At 41.4% G+C, this 24,844-nt stretch overlaps 1 protein-coding gene across 7 annotated transcripts in view; it reads right to left on the bottom strand.

The window, feature by feature from the left end:
• Positions 1 to 24,844, bottom strand: part of LOC148016020 (uncharacterized) — a 70,818-nt gene that overhangs the window by 25,333 nt on the left and 20,641 nt on the right. For all 7 annotated transcript variants that reach the window (XR_015688183.1, XR_015688186.1, XR_015688185.1 and 4 more), the window contains 8 exons: positions 24,462 to 24,562; positions 24,031 to 24,122; positions 23,822 to 23,957; positions 23,646 to 23,714; positions 23,374 to 23,475; positions 21,721 to 21,819; positions 10,411 to 10,521; positions 10,065 to 10,271 (listed from right to left, as the gene is read on the bottom strand). Coding sequence is in view for 2 of the 7 variants with exons in the window: in XM_087664746.1 (XP_087520872.1) it covers positions 10,065 to 10,271; positions 10,411 to 10,521; positions 21,721 to 21,819; positions 23,374 to 23,475; positions 23,646 to 23,714; positions 23,822 to 23,957; positions 24,031 to 24,122; positions 24,462 to 24,562 (917 nt within the window). In the remaining 5 variants the exon portion in view is untranslated. The remainder of the gene's footprint in view (positions 1 to 10,064; positions 10,272 to 10,410; positions 10,522 to 21,720; positions 21,820 to 23,373; positions 23,476 to 23,645; positions 23,715 to 23,821; positions 23,958 to 24,030; positions 24,123 to 24,461; positions 24,563 to 24,844) is intronic.

Raw genomic sequence — 24,844 nt, 5'->3', positions numbered from 1 at the left:
AAAAGTGTCAAGTGAACAAAGCTGAACACTTGAAGGTAGGTAGGTTTTTACATTCTTTAGAGATTCCTAATGGCAAGTGAAAAGGTCTCTCTATGGATTTTATTGTTGGACTTTCTACTACTAATCGTGGTCATGACGCCATTTGGGTAGTAGTGGATAGACTCACTAAGATATGTAGATTTATTCCAACAAAGATAACAAATAAGATTCCTGAACTAGCACGGCTATTTGTAAAAAATATTTATCGGCTCTCAGAATTGCCAACCAAAATCATAAGCAGTTGCGATCAAAAGTTTAATAGCCATTTTTGGAGAGCTATATTCAAAAGGTTAGATACAATGCTTAATCCAAGTACCGTGCTAATTACCCTCAAATGGATGGGCAAACCAAGTGGGAAACCAAGTTCTAAAAGTTATGCTACGATCATATGTAAGCAAAAAACAATATAATTGGGTAATTGGAAAATTTATTTATCCACATTAGAGTTTCCTTACAACAGTGCTAAGCATGTGACTATAGGGTTTACTCTATTCATTATTATATATGGATTTCAACCTCTATCACCAATTACAGTGGGATTAGCCAATGAGAAAATCCAACATATCGAGGACTTGCTTTAAGATCATTTTGATATGCTAAACTAGCGTACTTGAATGTTAAGCAAGCTCAAGACTATTATAAGAAATATACAGATGAACATAAACATATGATCACTTTTGGGAAGGTGATAAGGTCTACTTACATGTTCCACAACATTCAAGAAGTTTGAGGTCTGGACTAGTTCCTAAGTTATCTCCACCGTATTGTGGCTCATTTTATCCTTAAGCATGTTAGTGAAGTTGCATACAAATTAGATCTACCATCCTCTAGTAGAGTCCATCTAGTCCTTTATGTTAGCCAATTACAAAGGCAACTTGGTAATGATGATAGTTTGGTGGATCAAGGAGTGTTAGTACAAATTATTGAACCATCGATTCAACCTCATGAACCCAAATGGATCTTGGATTTCCATGAGCATTATATATGTCATCATGTTCGAAAAAGTTTTGGTCAAGTGGAAAGATAGACCTAAAGAAGATTCTACTTGGAAGCACATTACTCTACTCAAGAAGCGATTTCCCACATTTGTTTTCGAGAACAAAAGCTCTTACAAAAGGGGGGAGTAATATCAAGACAAGGGTCATAAGTACACAAAGTCTGTAGAATAGCTCAACTGCAACGCTTATTGCAGGTGATGGACCATTATTAGGGCACAAGGGTATATGGACTGAAGGAACGAAGGATAGGCAATTAGTATAAATGGACTTACTAAGGGTCAACCTAAAAATAATCCATAGATCTGCCTAAAGATACCAGCATGGTGCTAAAAAAAGCTGTCGTCTTAAGTGGCTGGAAAGTTAACCAAGCTTTTCCTAACTTTTATGTTTGCTGAAGGCAAGGCACCTATACATGCATAACATCCGCACACTTATGCACATCATAAGGATAAATCCTTTTCTCACAATACTTTAATGGCATTATTAAGCACTAAGACAACATTAACCTAAGGTCCAGTCACAAGACTGTGACAACTATTACCTTTTTGTTGATTTTTTTATTACATATTTTATTTCGTTTTTCTTTTTGGAAGGATCCCTCTTGAAATCTAAACGCCTGAGTTGCATGGCCAGTATGTGGAACAGACAGGAATGTCTAGTGAGTCAAGACTAGACAGTTAAGGTCCAGTACAAGTCTGGAAGAGACTGATGGCACTGTAGATTGACAAGCCTGGAAGAGACTTGTGAAAGTGTATATGGACAAGTGTGTTGAAGAACTAGCCTGGAAGAGACTAGCTCAAAGTGAAGATGGACAAATCTTGAAGAGATTAGTCCATGTGGGGTCATCAGTGGAAATTCACTTTCAGTTGAGCTACATTACAAATTTGGATGTAGCCACAGTCTGCAAAGATTATTAGAAGACTAGTGGAATGCAATGGAAGCAACTCCTAAAATTTAGGGAGTTACTATTTTTTAACCCCAAAATCTGTTCACATCATTATCTTCGTTTTTGTAGGAGGATCAATCCTCTGGTCTGTGTCGAGGTCTAATTCTGCACCGAGCATGGAGAATTTTAGACCGGAAGGCTAACACGGGAAATATCTTCTAGTGCTGCCACATGGCACAAATGTGTGCACTTACCTCTTTTAAAGAGGGCTGGCGTGCAGTTTTTGGAAAAAAAGAGGGGCTCATTTGTGATGAACAGCTGCAGATGGAGAGCTCTTGAGAGCTGGCCTACCCTGTCTATGATGCACAAAAGGCTGAGCTTGCTTCCTACTCTCTCTCTCTCTCCCTGACAGTATGGTTATGCTGCGAATCAAGGGCCTTTATTCTGATTCAGGTACAACTGCGTGGAATATGCTGTTTTTGCATGAGGCAAGAGCCTCTTTTCTCCAAGAACAGGAGCAATGTTTGCTGTCCCAGCAGGGACAGATGAGGGTGGTAACCTCACCAAGCAAGTGTCTGAAACAGCACTAAATCAGTACAGATTTTGGACTGTTGAGAGGTTAATTCAGAGCCCAAATGATGTCAAAATCAAGGGGCACTTGGCCCATATAATGCAGAACAGTACAGGGATCAATATAAGCTGAAAACAGGTTTCAGAACAGGTCTGAACCAGTTGTTACTGTGGGCTGAACAGTACAGGGAACAGTATGAGTTGAAAACAGGTCTCAGAACAAGTCTGAACCAGTAATTACAGCAGTCTGAAATGGTCAAATCTGCACTCCAACCAGAAGTTTCAGACTTGGGCAGAGTTTCCCCTCCTGGTCAACTTGATTTGGGTCAGTAATTGTACTGTTATGCTGTCAAATTTCACCCAAAATAGGTGAAAGACAGCCCATTGTACTTTCTCTCTTTTTAAAAATAAAGAAATACCGCAAGGGGCGCCTGACTTAGGGGCCAACAAGGTGTCTGTGTTGCAACAGGAGCATTCTAGCTTCCTGTTTTTCTTCTTGATTCTGTGTCTTTAAGTTCAAGTAAAGTGGACGACTGTAAATTGGGTGAAAGCATTTATGTATTTTGGTTGTACACTACCGCCCTTTCCAGTGAACAGGCCGGTTTCAGGTCCTAATACAAGTCATCACACAAAACCCTCCTAAATGTCTTTCCTTCAATAAATGTGGTAAAGTGATTACTCCATGGGATTGCCAATACCCACATCATAGTGTTATTGATGCGGATCAACCCTCAACTTCTTTACTAAAGTGCATAGCAATGGAATAACTGCTTTTGCTATTTTGGCTAACTTTTTGGATGAGGATGTTCTTGCTATTCTAGCAAATAAAGCCATTGAGAGGCAATTTCAGCCTCAAACTTGATTTTCCTATTGTTCTTCTTGAAGTTGGCTACATGGAATATAAACAGCACGCTATGTGGCAAATTCTGCATTCTAACGGTTGGGATGTTTTGTGTGATGGAGCATAAGAGCCACAAAGAATCTGGGAGAATACTACCTTGGCATATTCCCACCTGATGGACTCGCCATGAGACTCTCTTTTGGTTTCTGTCTTTGCAAGATTGTCACATTTTGTTGATACTTTTCAAAAGAGATCTTATCAATAGGCCAAAATCATTGCATTATCAAAGGGATTGCAAGATAATAATTGTTAGTCACATGAATTCTATCAAGGCTTGGATGCTTCCTTTGCTAGGAAAAATGTGGTTAGGCTAAGCAATTCTGCAAGGGATATGGTTACAAATCCTCAAGCAATTGTGCATGTGCAAAAACTACTTTACGAATTTTCTTGGATTTCAATTCTTTGTTTCAGACACAATCTTAGCAGCCTGTTTTGTGATCTTGTTGAAGATCAAGTATTGCCAAATGTTGTTGATCTATTGAATGCGGGTGTAACACAAGATGAAGTGATGGAAGTTATGTTGCATCTACCTCAAGATGAGAGTCCTAGATGGGATGGTATCATTAATGAGCTCTTTGAGAGCCTATGCAACTCAATTGGCTGCACCTTTCACAGCTTTATGCCAACAAGTTTCGATGACAAGAAACATGTTGCGCTCTTGAAAAGAGGGCGCCATTAAACTAATTCCCAAAGTGCCATCCCCTTCAACTTTGAAGCATTGGTGATCCATTCCCTTGATGAGCACTATGTACAAGATTTTTACCAAAGTTTTGGCTAATAGATTATATGAATACCTCCCTGAGATTATCCGCGCTACACAATACCAATTCATCAAAGGAAGGAATTGTAAAGAAATGCCCTAACACAAAAACATAAACGGAAACCGTACGACAAAGCACAAACTAATAAAAGAACACAGTTAGGGTTAGGGTAACTTAGAGACAATGAACACAATAAATAAATGAAGTGATATAACTACTGAATAATACGATGCTCACATAGCAAACACACTATGCAGCGAATGAATACTGAACCTCGAACTCCTAAATCTCAAGGATCAGGGTAGAGGTAATAAGTTGGAGAGTGTGTCATACTCCGAATGGATCTCGAATCACAACAAGCCAACTTTTGGATGTTGAGCACCAGAAAACGCAACGGTAAGAAGCTGGATCTAATGTAGACAGTAGTGAGGAGAGAGAAAGACTAAAAACGCAAGCAAGACAGCCTGCAAGAGAGAGAGAGACTAAAAACGTAAGCAACAGGTAAGAGAATGACTAAAAACGTTGACAGGACAGCCTGCAGGAGAGAAAAAGACTAAAAACGCAGCCAACAAGACTGTGATGACGTGGCAGGCTGTACGGCAGCAAGTCTGCACAAGAACAGCAATTGCCTGATTGGAATCAGCTCCAAACTGCATGAAGAGAGCTGAAAATCACACGTCAACTAATAGAGATAGCAATGGATAGCTTCGGCTAAGATGTCCTCCGCGAACGAGGTGTTTGCAGCAAGCTGAAACACCTCAAATCTACAAAAACGAGATTAGAGAAGAGTGAAGGACTGGCTGCATATTTATAGAAAATTAGGGTTCTAGATTCTCTCTCACTTAACTCTCTCAATCCGCTCTCCATTTTAGGGTTTTGGCTAAAATAAGCCTAAAATAAGCATGTTTTGGGGCTGTTTAAGTGGCTAAGTGCATTTCTTAGCAAACATCCCCTCTCATGCCCAAAATAGGGCTAGAAAAGTAGGCCAGCCTAAATTTTAATTTACCCCAACCCCAAAACAGCCAAGGTATCGGACAAAGGATGCACGTCAGCTGCCCTCCAATGGCCTACCAAGACTACAGAGGCGATGGTTATCTTACCAAGGGAGCCCAAGTGATCACCCCAAAGAGGCCAAAGTATCGAACCAAGGGTGCTCGGCGGCTGCCCAAGGGCCTACCAAGTCCTACAAAGGCAAATGGCTACAACAATGGACAGCATTCGTTGTGTTTTGGGTTTTTTTTTTTTAAGTGTTTTGAAAATACATAAGAAATATAGGGAAAGCGGCCGATTAAGCGACAGAAAGGAAAGGATAAAGAGAGTTTTAAAACCAACTCGTTCACAAAACTAGCAAGCCAATCCCTCACACTGACTAGGATAAGTGCCTAAGGATGATAAAAGTGTGTATGTGTGCCAACCATGTGGTGAATATAGGGAGAGGCAAAAAGGATGATGGTAGGCTTAGCAAGACAAGCAAACCAAGCAAGCAAGGGTAGAGAAACTGCCTTTAGGAGAACTGCCATGTGTTATGCCACGAATATGGTGAATCCTAGAGTCGACCACTCCAAAAGACCGAAGAGGGATAAATGAGCACAGATACATGTTTACATGAACAGAATGCCAATGCATGGGGTAATGCAAAGGGAGACACAAGATGTCATGCTCATGCAATATGCTATGCAACGGTGCCACTTGGACAGTGCCCTTGCAGGATACTTATTCACTTGTCCAAGTGTCCTTTTACAATCATGTCATCCTAACAGTGCGGATGAAGTTACAAATGTTCATAATACAATACAAAAGAATAAATGAATGTAATGTCTAAAAACTGTAAGCATCATCACTGTCACTAACAAGAGTAGAAGCCGCCTCCTCTCAAACTGGAAGGGAAAGCAAGAGGGAAGCACCCTCTCCCCGTCAAGCTGAAGAAGTAGGGGAGGGTGTACCCAAGCCGATCCTGGGCAGCAGGTACTGAAGAACCAGGCAGTTGACCGCTTTGGTCAAAATGTCTGCAAAATTATCTGATGAAGGCACAAACTCTAGGCGAATAGTACCTAGCTCAACCTGCTCTCTGGAAAAGTAAAAGTGGACTCCCACATGCCGCATCCGTGGTGTGATGATCGGATGCCTGCAAGGGCAAGGGCACTCAACAAAGCTAATCCCCCTTGGAAAAGGGACCTGCAACTAGCCTTGGGGGAGGTCTAGCGTACTTTTCTTTTTTTAATCCTGCTGCAAACTTAGTACATTAGAATTTTGATTCAATTCAATCAACTTCCTAAGCACATCAAGTTAAAATCATGTGCATTGTTACAAACACAAGCAATTCTTCCTCAAACAATATTTCTACACAAATAGAGAGGCAATTAGAGCAAGATCTTAACTAAGTGGCAATTCTTTTCAACTTGGTCCTCTTCGTAGCTTCTTGGATTTCTCCTAATTTCCCTTCGGATTTTTCTTTTCTAAGTCTCCATTTCGAGATCTAAATTCCAATTAGTCTTCCTTCATTGGATTTTTCCTTGGTTATCATTAGTCTTTGTTCGTAATCTTACTTGTAACCTTTGTTAAAGGTTAATTGCTTGACCTTATTACGAGTTATGACTATTTTTCTAAACTTCTATAGGTTGGGGAAATAGTTAAAATTTGTCCTAATTTGTGGAACTAAGTTGGAATCTTGAAATCACGACTTTTCCTTGGAAACTACGTGAGTCAACAAGGTGGGTATTTTTTCTAGGAATTTTGGATTTTCTATTTCTCAAAGAAGAAATTATATCGTCCTTTTGGTTATCTTATGACCTAGGACTCATATTTCACTTTGTCATGTTGGCATAGTAAATTGGTTTGAATATCCTAGATTCAAAATAGTTACATATTTAATTTGATAATTTCTAATGAGCTATGTGCCATAATTTCTACTTAATTAATAATGATGGAATTTTTCTCTAAAGATGGTACTTCTAATGAACAATTTTAATTACCTACTTTAATTATCTTAATTTACTTTATATGGTTTATAAGTGTCAAGAAAAACTATTTCTGAAATAATTCTTTATATTCATGAATTCAAAAATACTAAAGAAATATTCTAGATGCAATTTTTTTACTTTCCATATAGCTAAAGAAATATTATTGATGTAATTTTTACTTTCTCCTATAGCTAAAGAAATATTCTTAATGCAATTTCTTACTTCCTAATTCTTACTAAAATTTGTTGTGGATTTTTCTAATGATCCTTCTTGAATAAAAATTTGATTTCCTTGATGCACTTTGTTTATATGCAGCTAGAGGTAATTTATTCAATGCATTGCAATGTCATGCAATTTATCCTATCTTTCCGACTTTAAAACTCTAAATTAATAACCCCTACTTGTTCTAATATTTTTTTCCAGTTAAATTCCCCTTAAGCTATAACTTCTTCGCTGAATAATAAAACTATTTTACTTAGATTCTTATTCATGTATTAATAAGTGATCATTAATCTACGAAAAAACATGGTTTTGTGTTACGTGTGATAGCATGTTGACCGTATTCGTGACCGTACTCGTAGCTCCCACACTCCCCACTCCAGAATATCGTCTCTTCGAGGCCATCGCAAGTAGGGAGTCCGCGTGCACTAGCTAGGTCTTGCTCAAGAATCTTGAACCGCTATGGGGATTCCTCGTGAGTTGGGAATTTGACAACGTAATAAGGTGGAATTATTGTAGACCAAAGGAGTACATCTTGGGGTTGTTGATGATGACCTCTTACTATTCTTCTTCTCACTCTTTGTCTCCTTTCACTCTCTCTTCTTTCCTTCTCCTCCTACCTTTCACTACTTCTGCACCTCTTCTCTTCTCCCTCTCTCTCTCTTCTCCTCCTCTTCTCTTCTTCTCCACCTCTATTCTTCTCCTCTTCTCCTCCTCTTCTCTTCTTCACCACCTCTCTCTCTCTCTCTCTCTCTCTCTCTCTCTCTCACAGCAGCAACTAGCGGGTGAAAGGCAAAAGAGCCAATGGCTTTGTAGCCTTTGGCTAAGGCTACAGCCTTAGGCTATCAGCTTACTCCTCTCCTTGTCTTGCCATCATGGAGCTCTCCTTCCCTCCCATTGATGCATTCTAGGTAGTTTCTTAATCGCACACTTGTGAGGTACACAGTGGCTTCGGAGCTATCGAGCAACGATTCATCTCAATGGTGATGATGATGATCAGTTCGGTGGTGGCGGCTCGGCTTGTTTGACAGTCAGTTGACGAATTATCTTCTCTTTTTCATTTCTACTAAGGATATAATTCCTTAGTTAATTTATTTCCCCTATGTGCCCCTTTAATGCGTGGGTCTTCCTGAAAGACTGAGGCATTACAAGTGGGGCTGTTTTGAATTTGGAGACACATATACTTTTGTGAAAATCTCCTCGGCAACAAATAGCTAGAAAGAAAACAGAGTATAAAATTCCCAACACATGCAACGAATAGGCTCACAACTCTCAAAAGAGAATGTCGCAGACAAAAGCTAGGTGAATAACAAGTCACAATCTAGAGTGTAAAACATATGAGCAATCCCTTAATGAAAGGAGGTTCCATGTCTAAAAGGGTTGCTCACTCTGTCTGCAAGCATTCTAAATCTTGCTAAGAGCTTTCCTATCTGCCTCTAAGAGCATGAATGATCTTGTGATTGAGAGAAAGCCTTGGAAGTAGAAGTGTAGTTATCGTCCGACTGTATCTTGCTGTCCAGACTCCAAGTATTCCAAGCAATATACTCGAGATAAATTCCCATTTATGATAATGTCTTGCAGTCCACTCTGTCTCAATGAAGTTCTGGGTGTGGATGACTCTTAAATACCCACTGAAAAACCTCACAGCTACATGCTAGTATTCCTCTGTCTGCAGTCCAGGTCATTGTTCCCCAATTCACAAGCATCTCTCCCTGGGTGCCTCAGAAAACCAGCCTAAGAGCCCTCCTCCAGACCTCATGTGCTGGTCTTTGAGAATCCTCAATCATGCCACATCTTGCATATGCCTACCACCAGGCTCCCTTTTCCAAGAGAGAATACATATAATTAAATGAAAATCGCTAACGAAAACATACAATATCTCTCTTCAAACAAAGAAAAGACATAGATGAATGCTATCACTTAGCGCTCTGCTCAAAGGAAGACATTGAGTACAAATGCAAGGCTAATAGAAGAGTCAGGCAGGCCATTCGTAATGCCATGCCTTGTAGGAATCCCTAAGTGAATGAAGGTGCCAATAGGGAGGAAGGTCACTCACATCCTACTCACGCAATCTGAATTAACCTGCATTCTCTCCCATCTTCCTCTCAAGAGTATGAATGATCTCTGTCCTTATATGGGTGGGGGATATGCTACTTATATATAGGCTCCCTGCATCTCACAGTCCAAAGGTACCAAATACTGCCAATGAGCTCCCATCTATGTGGGAAAATCCAAAGAAAAGAGTGTAATCCTCCTTGGCCTAAAGCTCTCCTCCAATCTATTCTGAAAGTTGGTCGAGAAAGATTGAGCAATTCCCTGTTTGCAACCTGTAGCAAAGCGTCTCTGCAAAATCTGAATAATCCTGAAAGGTAATCCTATGAGAGACACTAGCACAGAGGCTGCAAGCTAAGCAACACCTTATTTACCAGCAAATTCTTCCAGGCTTGGTGCCACAACAGTATAGCCAAATAACCTTCCAAACAGACTCCGTGGTCAGTCAGAGTGTCTGTGCTTGGTAGAACGTTGTTAATAACTGGTAGAATGACTCTTATATGTTTTGTGCTAGACTGAGCTCATGGTGTACTCAAAAAGACTGATATTTCCATCACCTCATAAAAAATGAGCAAATATTAATACAAGCACCAAGCAAGAAGAAGGCATTTCCAGCTTGACATATGCACTAAAAACAAACTGTGATAAAACAAAGGTAAATTGACGGGCTATCCATACTTGAAGGTGGCGAGGCAGCAGACTTCCCATGAGTTCCACAGGCCATTTCTCCAAAGATTCCAGTACCACTGTATGATTAGTAAATGAAAACACTTTGGTTACGATGCCCCATGCTTGACTCCAATCTAGACCCTCATCATCAACGAGAATACGCATCAGCTCAGCTACAGCAATGGCTGGATGTGTGTCATTGAGATGAAGAGCAACCTGGTAAAGAAACATGGCAATAATATAAATGACAATGGAATTGACAAAATTTATTGGAGCAGAACCATCATTTTCTCCAAAGCACAAAATTAAGCTTATGGTCCTCAGCAACATAAGCAGTTAATGCAAAGCGGTGAACCTTGTCTGGGAATTCCTCAAAGTTCATATGATAATCTTTGAAGCGTCTAACAATGTCTTTAATAGATGCTGAAACAAAAAAATATTGCTGCTTCAGGCGAAGCTCCTTTCCCTGCATAAAACAAACCAAAATAAGGAGGGAAGAGCCTTTACCATAAAGATGGTATGAAACCTTCTCAGCTTCTTACACACTTGCTGACTAAGATTCTTTTTGCAACATTAGATTGTTAGTAAGTATAGCACTACAATGGGGTGCCCCATAACAGCGATTGGCAAAACATTTGAGATATGTCCCATGAAAGTCGAAAGAAAATTTTCTGAGTGGATCATAGTGCAGTGGCATTGTTGTAGTTTTTGCAGCCCATTTCCTCAACTGTTGCGTATGATTGATTCTGGATCTGTTTGTTTCATTAATAATTGTCCTCAATACAGTGAGAACAAAACAGTTTACTGTGGAACAATATCCAACCAATTTAATGGTCTTGTTAGTCCTCTATTTTTGAAAGAGGAAAAACGTTCAATTGTCAGAATAATCAGCCATAAGTGGAGACTGAACCACATTGTATACTGCCACAATAGAAAAAACAGGGAGCTTGCTTATCCAAACACGATAAGGAGGAAGAGCTGCGATCTCAAACTTGAATTGGCTAGTCTTGCAATCTAAATAGACAAGAAACAATACCTCTATGGGTGCACAAGCTTGCTGTGAGAGTGTGCAATGGAAGAGAAACACAAACACAAAAAGAGAGAGAGAGCAGAAGATGAAGGAAGAATACTGCACTAACTGAAGAACAATGCTGATGCAAAAGGAAATGGACTCACCAATCCCTGCACATAGCCCACAGCGTCAGTAAGGGCACCAGATCAAGCTGATGATGATGGCAGCACCAAGCATGGAGTGTTGGAGTTTGCAACTGCAAACGAAGGAATGAAGAGCAGAGAGAGCAACTGACTGCCAACTAGGGAAGGGCTGGCAATAAATAGCCATAAAAGCCCAAAACTGGCCGACCTGCACCTATGAGTCCCATAAATGCTGGCCGGCCAGCATTTAATGCTGGTCACACTCCAAAATATGCCAAAAAAATATTAGGTGGCCTTAGAAAAAATCCCAACTAGCAAGGACAATGTCCAACAAATGGAGGTAGACTATGAAAACCAAAAACTGACCTAGAAATGGACACAGGCAGCCGACATTTGAAGGAAATGCACCTAAAACTGCCAAAGCTCCCATGTCTCTATCAGACTTTGACAGGAGCTCACAACCAAGAGGTGACAGACTGACATGACTAAAATAGGCAAGCTAACACCCCCTCTCAGATCCTAGAAGTGTATGAAGACCCAACAACCTCACGTGATGAAGCATAGAAGCCTAGGGTAAAGGCTTCGTGAAGAGATCTACTACATTGTCCGTGGTGGGACAGTAGGCCACCGCTAACTTGGAATTCGTGATCCGCTCTTGTACGTAGTGATATTGAGCCTCAATGTGCTTTGTGTAAGCATGAAATACAAGGTTCTTTGCCAGAGCTAGAGCACTCTGGTTGTCCGCACGCGACTCCATAGGTCCAAGCTGGGAAAAGCCGATCTCTGCCAACATATGATGAAGCCAAACTACGTCCAAAGCTGTAGAACATAAAGCATGATACTCTGCCTCTGTAGGAGGAAAGGCCACAATAGGCTGCTTCATACTGCTCCACAAGATAGCTCCCGATCCAAGGGAGAAGGCATAACTTGTAGTGGACCGTCTCAAATCCACATCACTTGCCCACCAATCAAAGTCACTCCAACCAAAAAGAGAAACCCCCTCTCCATACGTGATCCCGTAGGATCGAGTCCCCTATAAAGAATGAACAATACACAAAGCGACTCCCCGATGCTCCTGAGTGGGAATCTTCATGAAAGAAGATAACAAAGCCACCACAAAAGGTATATCTGGCCATGTGTGAATAAGCCAGATGAGGGAGTCAACAAGACACCTATAACGGTTGGTATCTAAGGGGATCTTCTACTGCCCAAAGCTTGGACTCAAGGTCCATGGGGCATAAAATAGGCTAACACTCGGCCATGTCAAACTCCAAGAGTAACTCAAAGATTTATATGTGCTAGGATATTGAAATACCTGCTATTATCCGATAGATCTCGCATCCAAGGAAGAAGTGTAGGATCCCAAGATCTATCATGTCAAACTCATGTCTCAAAATCTCGTGAGTCCAATCAACCTCCTGAGCATAGCTCCCAATAATGATAAGACCATCCACATGCAATATGATCAAGACACACCTATCACCCTCAACCTTGTAGTATAGTTTGGGGTCATGAGTGATCGATGGAAGCCACTCTGTAGAAAAAATCGATCAATCCTCTAGTACCAAGCTCTAGGAGCTTGCTTCATGCCATAGAGGGCCTTTTGCAATCTGTAGACATGGTCCACCTTCCCCTCCACAAGAAAACCTTGAGGCTGTGAAGCATAAAACTCCTCCTCAAGGATGCCATTCAAGAAGGCAGACTTGACATCCGTCTAATAAACAAACCAGCAATGGTGGGCTACAAGTAGAGCAAAAGATGAAGGAAGAATATTACATTGACTAAAAAAAAATGTTGATACAAAAGGGAATGGACTGACCCATCCTTGCATGCAGCCCACAACATTAGTGAGGGCACTAGATCAAGCCGATGACAATGGCAGCACCAAGCACGGAGTGTCACAGTGTCGGAGTGTGCACCTGCAAATGAAGGAATGAAGACCGCAAAGTGTGAGTGACTGCCAAGTGGGGAAGGACTGGCTACAAATAGCCATAGAAGCCCAAGATTGGCTGACTTGCATTTGTAAGAGCCAAAAATAGTGGCCGACCAGCATTTGATGCTGGTTGCACTCCAAAAAATGCCAAAAAAATATTAGGTGGCCATAGAAAAATCCGAACCGGTGAGGACAATGTTTGGCAAATGGAGGCAAACTGGGAAAGGTAGAAACTAACCTAGAAATGCACATAGGAAATCGATAATCGAAGGAAATGCACCTAAAATTACCAAGGCTCCTATATCTCCATCAGACTTTGACAAGAGCTTACAACCAAGAGATGACAGACTAACATGACCAAAATAGGCAGGCTAACACTTGCATCGCTCTAAACATCTAGATTATAGTTGAGAAACAAATTCAAGGAATAGCAGGAGACAAGAACACAACAAAAGGAGTACTGTGAAACATGATCAATTGTTGTGATTCAAGCCAAAAGAGGGAAACTTAAGAATGGGGGTGGGGTAAAATCAATGCTATGAAGTCACCCTAGGGGGTAAATTTAGGGAACCTTAGTAGATTAGGAACTGCTTAAGTGCATACAAGTTCACCATAGGGAGAACCCAATTTGGAGACACTCTACTAAGCAAAAACTAAGAGTTCCTATAAGTTACTACTCCAAGAATAGATCTCGATGACATTTAGTTAGTTGAAACCACTGAAACTATAATAATACAAGTCAAGGAATAAAAATTAAACCCTAATATGAACCCTAGAATGTAAACCTAACCAAACTAGGGTTAGTTGTAGCATTAATTGACTAGAGTAAACTACTCCTGAGCTTGATAACCTCGCCATCCCCCTTCCAAACCTAGAAGGCTGCAAAGGCATGAAAGGACTCCTCCATCCTCCTATCCTTAATGTTGGTGAGGGTTGATCGCACTCAAAGCTCCTCATATAAAGGAATACAGTCCCTTGGAGAGAGTCAAGACGTGTACCAACAATTGGATGGTTACCAAATTCCTACACCGTGCTCTCCTCCTTACAACACTAATGCCTAGCTTTGAGGGCCTTATACCAAAAAATCTTGCTTGACTCTCCAAGGGTCCATGCCACCTCACAGGCAATCCTACCACTTGATCCATGCTCTAATCCAAAGTTTGTGTGCTTGCCTATGTGTCTCCTTGTAGTCATAGACCAAACCAAGGAACCGAGTGAGGGTTCAAGGCAAACACAAAGGCATAAAACTACAGGAAGGATAGCAGCATGGTTCAAGAGATTGGTGAAGTGTTCAATGTGCAATGGAGATGTGATGGTCACCAATGGCAATGGCACAGAGAGAGAGAGAGAGAGAGAGAGAGAGAGAGAAACGTGAGCAACGGTAGAGAGTAGAGAGTGAGAGATGCACAATGTGTGGGTACAATTAGTTGTACCTCTTTTAGGTTTTTGAGATAGATATATGTAAAGTACACGTAATAAGAGTGTGTTCACACCCGAGCACGTATAAAAGGCACCGTAGCCCTTTATTCCCAACAACCTCCCACCGGAAGGCAACGTGCCTTAAGGTTAAAGAAAAGAATCAGCTAAGTCTAAGTATGTACAAAGCTTAAATACATATACTATCCAACTCCCATCATCTGTCGGCAATGAGCAAACCGCTCTCTTGGAAGATCCTTGGTGAGAAGATTTGCAGGACTATTATCCGTATGTACCTTGACAAGCTCAATGTTATTGCTATCAAGTGCATCCCTGATAAGTAATACTTCAACTATATATGCTTCGCCTTTGCATGAAAGACAAGGTTTTGTGCTAGTATGATAGCACTCTGACTATCACAATGGAGGATAGGGAGAGCTTGGTAATACCGAGGTGGGACCGAGCTCTCCCACCAGACATGAAAGCCATAAAGCCTTCTTGGCACTTGCATGCCTCAATGGCAGCCACATACTCTGCCTCTGTAGTAGACAATGCAACAAACTTTTGTGGCCTGGGAATCCAGGAAACTGCTCCCCCTGTGAAAGTGAATACATACCCTGAAATTGACTTTCTGCAATCACCATGACTAGCATAGTCTACATCCGTAAAGCCAATGATAGATGCCTTCTGCTTTCCAAAACAGATGCACAAATCCTTTCTGCCCTTAAGATATCTCATGATATCTTTCACTACTTCCCAATGCTTCCTACCAAGATATGCCATGTACCTATTGACCACTCCCACCACAAATGCTATGTTAGGACGTGTAGCAACCATAGTACACATCAAGCTATCCACAGCTGAAGCATACCGAATCTTGGCCATTTCAGTCTTTTCATCATCAAATGTAGGGCTATATGGTTATCTTACCAAGGGATTCCAAGTAGTCATCCCAGAGAGGACAAGGCATCAGACAAAGGGTGCACGTCGGCTGCCCAATGGCCTACCAAACCCTACAAAGGCAGATGGAACCACATTGAACCTTTTTTTCTTTTTTCTTTTTTTTCTTTTTTTGGAAAGCTAATTTTAGGTACTGGTAGCCGATTTAGTAACAGTAACCTAGAAGATGACAGTAGGAATGGTACACCCAACACATCACAAAGCAATACAAGCTTACCCATCCAGTCAAGGGTATCGATGACGAGGGAAATGTGATGAAGTATCATGTGAAGAAAGATGGTGGTGTAATCTGTCGATGGAAACAGCTTAGGATCTATCCAGTGGTGCTCTACACAATGGAATGCATAGTATGCTATATGCTGAAGAATGCTCATGCAGCAAGTGTCACTTGGACAATGTCCCTCATGGGAAATTTGTTCACTTGCCCAAGTGCCCTAGTACAAAGATGATGAAATCATGCAATGCATGGGGGAAGGTACAACAGGGATAAAGGCTGATATCGAAGACAAGTATCGAAACATGTAGAATACCAAGAAGGGAAGGAGTCCCCCTCTCAACCTAGATGTCGATGGCAAAGAAGGAAGAGGAGCCTAAGGATGTCGGTCTTCAGTGGTACCGAGAACCATGTGGATAAAAATGATGAAGCATCCCTACTAAAAGAGCAAGGATAGACGTCACTGCCATAATAGCATCAAGAGAGATACCAAACGATCCACCATAGGAGAAGAAGCCTCAATGTTGGTAGAAGAACAAAAACTCCTAGTAGATGGAACCATGAGAAGAACAGTGCGCAGCTCTTGTCTCTAGCTCAGGAAGGATGGGTGCAAACCTACATGTTAGCCCTTAATTGAAATACAAAACCCTGTAGAATATATCAAAATCTACAAGCACAGAGGTGAGTAGTGAGATGCTCCAAAACAAAAAGCAAAGCTGAAATAAAGAAAGCAAAGCTAAATAAAAGTACAATGTAATGAGTATGTATAGATGCAACGGAAGTCGAAAAGAAAAAGACTAAGTATGCGGCCACCATCACCTACGGTGAGGTGGGGAAGGGATCCTAGAAGGTGCAATGGATACCCTAGGAATGGATGCATAAAGTACAATAGGTGAGCCACTAGCAAACCAATCAGCTAATCCTCAAGAGTAGTGACGAATATAGGCTGTTGAGGCTAACCACGGGCCACATATCTAGTCATTCATTGTTGGAACAGATGAAGCAAATGATTCAACAACGGGAGGCATAGCCCCACTAGATTGGCCAGCCACAGTCCAGGTAGTTGCAATACTCTGCTATGGTTTTCTAGGAGGAAGACCTTGGGCCTTGGTATAAACACTCCTCGTCCACATGGCCCAACCTCTAATAGTATATGCAAAACCTATTTTTCTTAGGAATTTTCCACCAAAGGGATTGTGATTCTTTGATTCCATCGGAGGAAGGGGTGTTACCCTTGTTGTGGCTTGCCTTCGCATCTTGCGACTTCTTGCCACTATTGGTTTTTCCGCCCAAAGAAGAGGCAACCAACCCTCGCCTCTCTAAATGAATGTGTGTGGAGGACTTCTTGTGAACTTGATCATGCAGCCTTGCATAACGCAAGAACTGGCACCCAAACTCATAAAAGGTCAGCAATCTAGGTAGTGAGATAATGTGTTGGATAAAATGAATGTATTTGTCGAGCAACTTGTTCAAGAAGAACGTGACTTGATCGTCGTCTGACTTCGAGGAGTCAATTAGTGGCAAACTCGACGAGTAATCACTGATATTCAGCCAACTTGACTTTCAAATCATCCCCTTCCTTAATGGAAACTTCCTGAAGCTCAAAATCGAGATGATACGTCGAGTGCGATCTCGAGCTGCATAGCGATCAATGAGATGACTCCAATGCTCAAGTGCAAGGGAAAAATGCTGTAATTGAGAGTAGAATTCAAGAAGCAACCCTTGCATTAACTCAACATTGACTATAGCATTGCAACCTCTCCATTGACCAAGGTGATCAAGATGAGCTGATCAAGGGTCCACATAGGCTCAGTACTAGCAAGGAGATCCCAAAGTCCCTGAGATTCAAGCACTTGTTGAATGAAGTTCGACCAAGTGGTGAAATTTGACCCGTTAAAACAAATCTTATCGGTGAAGGCATTCTTGACCATTGCAACTAGAGTGACAGTGCTAGGAGATAGAGAAGGTGGATAATGGGGGTAGGGTAGATAAAAGAGATAAGGTGGAGGAGTGGAGTACACTTGCGAAGCAATCCCAAAGTGCCCACCGTGCATACAAGAAGTGTGCACAGTGGCCCCAAAGCTAGGCATGAGCGGACTAGATATGGACATGGTAACCACACGAGGGGCCCAAGCTGGAGGGATAGGGACCCAAACGATGGAACCTTGCATAGGAGTGACCCAAGGGATGTGTAACAACACTCCATAAGCAAAGGAGGGATATCCCTACGTCTGAAAGGTCGTGGAGGGAAAACGGGGGGAAAGGCGGGGTGAAAGTGCTCGAGAATAGTGAAGATGATACCCATCACAAGCATCCCAAAGTGCAAAGGTGTGGGATATACCTCATGAAGGATATTTGCTTCGAGCACCTCCTCTATTAAAGTTAACATACTAAAAAACATCCGAATCTTGTACACCAAAAGGAGAAACAAGAGAGCAACTCAAAAGGGTTATACAAACCTAACATAAGGCCTAGTTGTGATAAAGGAGATGGATCGCCAAACCCGCTGAATGTCCTGGTCCCTCCAAGATTAGAGGGATGGCCAATCTCACCAATCGGTCCAAACAGAGTAGTAGCACTCATTGAAAAGTGTAAACCGAACTGTACGTGATGCACAAGTACTCTTCAAACTCTTCATCTATAAGATGATCAAAACAAGAAGAAGAAGATGGTGAAGGTGAAGGTGTGTCTACCTCCTCCTTGAGACCATAATGCCTTCTCAGAGCCTCCAATGATGAAGAAGCCTAATAGGGCATCATAGGATCTTTAAAAAAAGGTGCCTAAGACATTATGAGTCAAAATCAAGTAGCATGTGAATCTTGCACAAAGACTAGCCTCCATAATCACCACAAGGTACTCTTTAGAAGAGCACCACCTTGGATACTATGTAAAGATATGCTAGGATTTGCATTAAGAAAACATTCCATGTACGAACACAACTAAGACACAAAGACTCAAACAATGACAAGCAAAACTCAAACCCTAGACGCAAAACGCAAACGCAAAACTCAAACTCAAAGACAAACATAGAGAGAAGAGAGCTCTGGAGTGAATGAATGCTATGAATGAATGTAAGAGTGTACAAAATGCCCAAGGGCAAAGCAATGGAGTGTTGGAGAGTAATGTCCACCAAAGACAGATCCCAAGTATTGTGACTACTGGAAGGAGAGAGGAAGACCGTCAAATGCAAATCCCAACAAATGTTGGAGATGCTGGTGACAGTTGTGGAAGGTGGAAAAGGAAGGTGACGACACCAGAAGGCTGCAAACGCAGCTAAGGAGCATATGCTTAGATGAGGAGTGTCGCCAGCTACCGCCTCGAGTCGTGAAGGCCAAACTCAAGCAACGGAAGGTCGCTGAAAGGTGTGGGAGATCACTGCCAACTGTTGCCTGGTAGAGGTGTCCAAACGCAAGGTGGAGGAGGCAAATTATGTGCTTGCAACGGCAAAAGAGTCCAAATGTAGTAGGGAGGAGAGCACCAAACAGTAGGCAACAGCCAGGGAGGAAGCCGCTAGGCACTGCAAGGGCTGATGGAGGAGTGGCAATAGTCACGAAAGCTGGACCACCATGTGGATGAATGCTGATGGCTGAAATCTACACACAAGGGTGAGAACCTACACAGAAGGATGAGGCTGAATGGTGGGCAGCCCATCTATTTATAGATGTTAAAGTGTTAGGGTTTCGGGGGACAACTGAAACTCTCTTGAACCACGAACAAAATTTGCATTTTTCATTAATTAAGCATGTTTTGGGGCTGTTTAACAAATGGTAATCAGCTGTAAAGTCTGTTTTAGCTCAACACAAGGTTCATGACAGTTGCATGTAGAAATGACATCCTCTTGTTTCCATATGACTCCAAAAGGAGTACGTGCCTTCTCTTCTAGCCATTGGCTGCACACATTCATATACAATAGCAGACCTGGTCTTAGGGATACCCACACTTTAGGATTTTCTAGATGGAACTAAGTAGTCTACAAGAATAGATAGGTATCACTTGATGGAGAGGAGAAATTTGTGCGCTCTACAATTTAATTCTCTAGCCTAAAAAGACAATGATGTGTTTGCAAGGGGTAAAGAAAGAGAAAGACAAGGTTAACAAGACATTTAAATAAGGGAAGCTCCAAAACACATCAAGCAACTCATATTACTAACACAAAAAGATACAACTCTTGCCAAAGCAAGTCTCTAGCAAAGCGTTAGCAAATGTAATGCTACTCAATCTCATACAATATACCAAGTGCCTCTATGGCAATATTATACACAAAAGGAATTGAGTGAGCCATTGCATCCATCATCATGATCTTGTAGAACTTGTAAGTAGGCAGCTGAGTACTGTAGCCTGAGTAACTGCTTCTGCCAAGAAAGTGTATTTTGCCAAAGCTACAAAAGTGGTTGTTTGCAAACTGCTAAAGCCAAATTAGCCACATTTTCCAGAGCAAAGGTGGTTGTCTCCAAAAAGATATTTCCTCGGATGAAGTTGGGGCCTCCAACATAACGATAAAGATCCTCCTGGTAAGGCAGAAGGTTTTTCCCACGGCATTGCTCAAGCTCAGCCACAGCGTCGTTGGAGTTGTGCTCTAGCTGTCAATAGAGCTGCATCTAGAGGCTAAATTACACGTTTTAGGTTACCAAGAAAGGCAACAACAGAGGACATAGGGTCACCATTCTTCTAGTACTACCTTTAACTTCTAACCCCTCAAAGGTAAGAGGAAGAGTTTTGGGACTCAGCACAATGGAAGCAATGAGGATATCATATGTTGGAGATAGGTTTGGAGAGAAGTATATGGATGAGCTGGTTGGAGTCAAGAAGGCCACAATAGCTAGTCCATCTTGCACGTTCCTATATCTTTGGACCAGCCTTGCGATATGAGAACTATCCAAACAATGCGACTACCCAAGATTTCAAACATTCATTCCAACTTCAAACAGGCTCGCAAGCTAGGAGAAATGGGAGATCATCAGTCACTTCACATGTCTGTAATGTGAGATGCCCATGATTGATTGCACAGCAGAGGACCCTTCTGGCAGAGAGCTATTGACAATCTGGCTGAAAATCAGGAACACCTAAAGAGTATTAAGGGAATTATAAAAAGCCTTCCATGGGAGCAGGCCCTTTTATCTTAATGGACGACCACTTTTACTTTTCCTCCCCCCTGCTACCTTTTAGAGCAGCGAGCCTGGAAAGTCCTGTTTTGAAGTTTTATGCTGATGAGTTGAAAAACTTTGTGCAGTAAAACCTAGAACAATCATCAATTAATCATTCACGTGTGGTTTTCCTGAATAGAAGGCTCATGTAGTGCAAGAGAGCTCAAGTACATAGCAAGATAACCCATTATCCTTGTCACACAGACCTAGTCACAGACTGCATTAGTAGGCTGTGGACCTTCATGAAACTTAACCATCAAACCCTACAGAAGACATGATTATCCTAGATTGTTACACTTGAAATTGAGTTGGTTCTGTTGGACCTAATGTTCTCAAAATGTTAAGCTGTCGCAATTATGGTGATTAGATGGATCTATCCTACTCCCTTAGTCTCTCCTACATCAAGGCGGCAGACTTGTATGTCAAAAAACAGCATTTTAGCTGCTAGTCAACGATATACCAAAAAGTAATCATATCTGGATCCTGATATTGTTCTATCAACAAAGTCTCATACGCTACTATGAAAGTGAAGATATCAAATTTATGGGGCTCAATAGGGCTTCTTTCAATGCCCAACACTAAGAAGTGGAAATAAAACTCTAATTTACAAACTGCAGATCAAGAAAACCTTCAATAATCCACTTTTATCATGCACATACGTGAGTACTTTAGACCAACTCATTCGTCAGAAAATCCTGTCTACTCTCCTCCAAGTTGCAAACTTTTGAAATTTGGTTGCAGTTTTCCATTTACAGAAATCAAGGCATTCTTGCGACAAACTCAATCTAGAGGCAAAAGCAAACTTAAACATGGCACAGCTGTTCATGTTCACATCCAAAGTACCTGATAAGAACGATCGTCAGGGTACAGTATACTGCTAATTGCTTCTGCCCTTTGTTTATTAAGAATAGCACTGACATAATCTCCTGTGTTGAAAGTTTCCTGCATCAGCACATTATCATGCATATATTAAGCATGAGGCATAAATTTTCCTTCTGTGAGCAAAGATAGTAAATTTTTTAGGACTGAAGTATACTAGAGCTAGTCTCAGAACAGAAAGTTTTTTATGTGAAATTACCAGTCACTCGTGCATTCATTGTACATGTGAGTTCTTGCGAGCATGACAAAGTGAATCGTCATTTAGATGAATATGATATATTAATCGACACTAATCCTCTAAAGGAAGATAAGGTATGACTGCATTTAGGGTTTGGAAGACATTAAAAAAACTGTACTTTTCCATCTCCCAAGCCCAAGCTCCCCAAACGTCTGAGGTGTAGTCCATGCCCTGTAATTGTGTAGCTGATTCTGATCTGTTCTAATAACCCTGTTGCTGAGATCTTTGAGGGGAACCTTTGACCCATGCTGTGCTGGAAAGGGGGAAGAAAATGCATACTATGTATACCAAGTTATGTGCTAACCTGTGTGTACAAGCACTGTGTATCACTATCTAGTTGCGCCATTGGGATGACTGTAATGTGATTTGCAAAGTATCACTGCTCCTGGAGTCCCAATGATAGAATGTAGACACCAAAAGCCCTCACATATGGCCCCCATTCCAGGTCACATGGGGAAACTGCTGCATGCTACAAAACTGTCATGATCCTGTGCTCTCCCATTTTGGAGTCCAACTATGGCATCTCATACCATCTAGAAGGATTGATTGGTGTGGACTCATGGGGGTGAGAAAGAGTGGGCTGCCTATAGACATGGTAAGAAGGATGATATATGCATATGCAATGTCTCTCTTGAGGTAATTTGCAATCATCAAGAGGTAACGGTCTTGGAAGGGTTTCCATGCCTTCTTGCAGTATTTTCCAAAAATAACAAGTACACCTCCAGCCCCAAACTTTTAAGATATGCCCATTTCTTCCACCATACTGGAGGTTCGAAAAAACTTGTGCCTACTAATAAGTATGTGCTCCTGAAGCCACCTACCTATCAAGATGAGCTCGTCTCACAAAATTCACCATTATAGCACATATTCTGTGGGGCTGTCCTGCTCATCGATAGTCTTACCAGTGGTCCGGTATATCAGAAAGCAGTGGCCGTGGATATCTGAGGCATGTGGCTAGCTACATCACAAGCTCCTCAATGGGATGCATGTGTCAAGATAAGAGAGGATAATGTGTCCATCCTAAGAATAACCATGGGGCTGACGACAAGGTTAATTTGTGATTGTAGTAAAAAGATGAGAACCTGAAACAGCAACAAACAATGGCTTAAACTGGAATGCTATGGAAGTTCTGATCTTTAAGCAAATGAGAGCTGACTTCTAATAAAAACTTTCATCTCATAAAGATCTCCATCCTCACCACGTTCCCCATTCTATGAGTTAATGGAATAGGTGCAAGAATCAGGTTTCGTCTTGAATGACTTGCTCTAAAGGGATAAAAAACTAGAGTATTTGCCAAACATATGGCAAAGGTCAAAACTAAGAATAATATGACCTTGGGCACTTGAAGAAAGACTTGCATGAAGAAATATCAAAAATACCAAGTCAAATCCACCACTAGGTTTAGCTGCCCAAAGTCGTAGATTGATTGTATTGTTTGTGTCATATCCAGGAATGGGATTGTCATACGCAACTGCCTCTACCTGCAAATAAGAAGTGAAAAAGATACTCCTCTTCTTGTATCAATAGCATGATCTTGGAAAAATGGTAGCAGGCAAGTTTCCAAACTGAATTGCATAAAAACTGGACTTCAATTTTACTTCCCTAACAGGTTCAATAAAGCAGCCCATAAAAATAAGTGTATGCATCTAACCATTTCACCAGGCACCCATTTGTAAATCTTCTTCCCATTCTGTATATCTTCCTCAACATTTCCATAAAACTGTGAACATTAACATCAGCCTTGAGACTTAGCCTCCAAAAGAATGGCCTGTGAAAAGCATGGTTTAACCTAGGTGAGAACAGATAAAGAAGCCAGTGGATTAATACCTTCACAGAATAAGAGACATGCACACGTTCTATCTCCCAGGGATTACCAAAATTTAGCCAATAATCAGGCTGCTCATGCTGAAAGCCATCTTTAATATTCTGACGAAACAGTCCATATTGATACCGCAGCCCATATCTGAAACATAACTTCAGTCAGTAAGTAGCCTTCACAATCATCATCATCGCACTTGCAAGATACCAATTCCTACCCCCAAGCAGGGAGGTCTAACGTTGCAAACGAATCCAAAAAGCATGCAGCCAATCGGCCAAGGCCTCCATTTCCAAGGGCAGCATCCATTTCCTGTGTGTTCAATGTTTATAATAGTATAAGCACGTCAAGTAGACAAGAAGGCCAAGTTGACACTTGCATCTCTATTCAAAAAGCTGATCACAGTTAACAATAAGTGAATGAAATCCTTGCCCTGACTGAATTTGTACCACAGAAAGAAAGATCAGCAATGCAGATCAACTAAAGTGAAATTTCATTTGGCATCTCAATAATCTTATCCTTGAATAATCTAGCCACATGATCACAAATGCATGTTGCAACTATAGACAATGTAAGCAGGCAACCCTGTCAAATGTGAACTGGAATACAACTGAGCAGTGTTAATTTTGAATATTAATAAGAAAAACTAACCTGCTCTGCCAAGACTTCCAAGTCAAATCCCAGTTGCTGGAGAGCTTCAGCATATTGATCTTTGATGCCAAGGTTGGAGACGCTGTTCTGCAATGAGCGTCCTAGATCAGACAAACATGAAAGAATTTCAGTGTTAAAGACAGAAGTACCCAAATCATAACCTTGTCTACATGTTAAAAACCAACTCGCATTTGGATCATAGAAAGTGTATCTTCTGATCTTTGTAGGACTATCACGTACAGAACAGCCCACAAGACAGCTAGATTTTCCAACTTAGGTATAAACTAAGGTTAAGGGGGTGATTCCAAGCTGGCTGTGTTAAAAGGTAGCATCTTTATAGAAAAGATGAGCTGTGAGAAAGAACCACAATAGTGGCTTGTACA

This window comes from Lygodium microphyllum, chromosome 23 (assembly GCF_053477565.2).
Source record: "Lygodium microphyllum isolate KBCC chromosome 23, Lygodium_microphyllum_v1.1.10, whole genome shotgun sequence".
NCBI classification, from domain to species: domain Eukaryota; kingdom Viridiplantae; phylum Streptophyta; class Polypodiopsida; order Schizaeales; family Lygodiaceae; genus Lygodium; species Lygodium microphyllum.
This window is presented reverse-complemented; position numbering and strand designations above follow the sequence as displayed.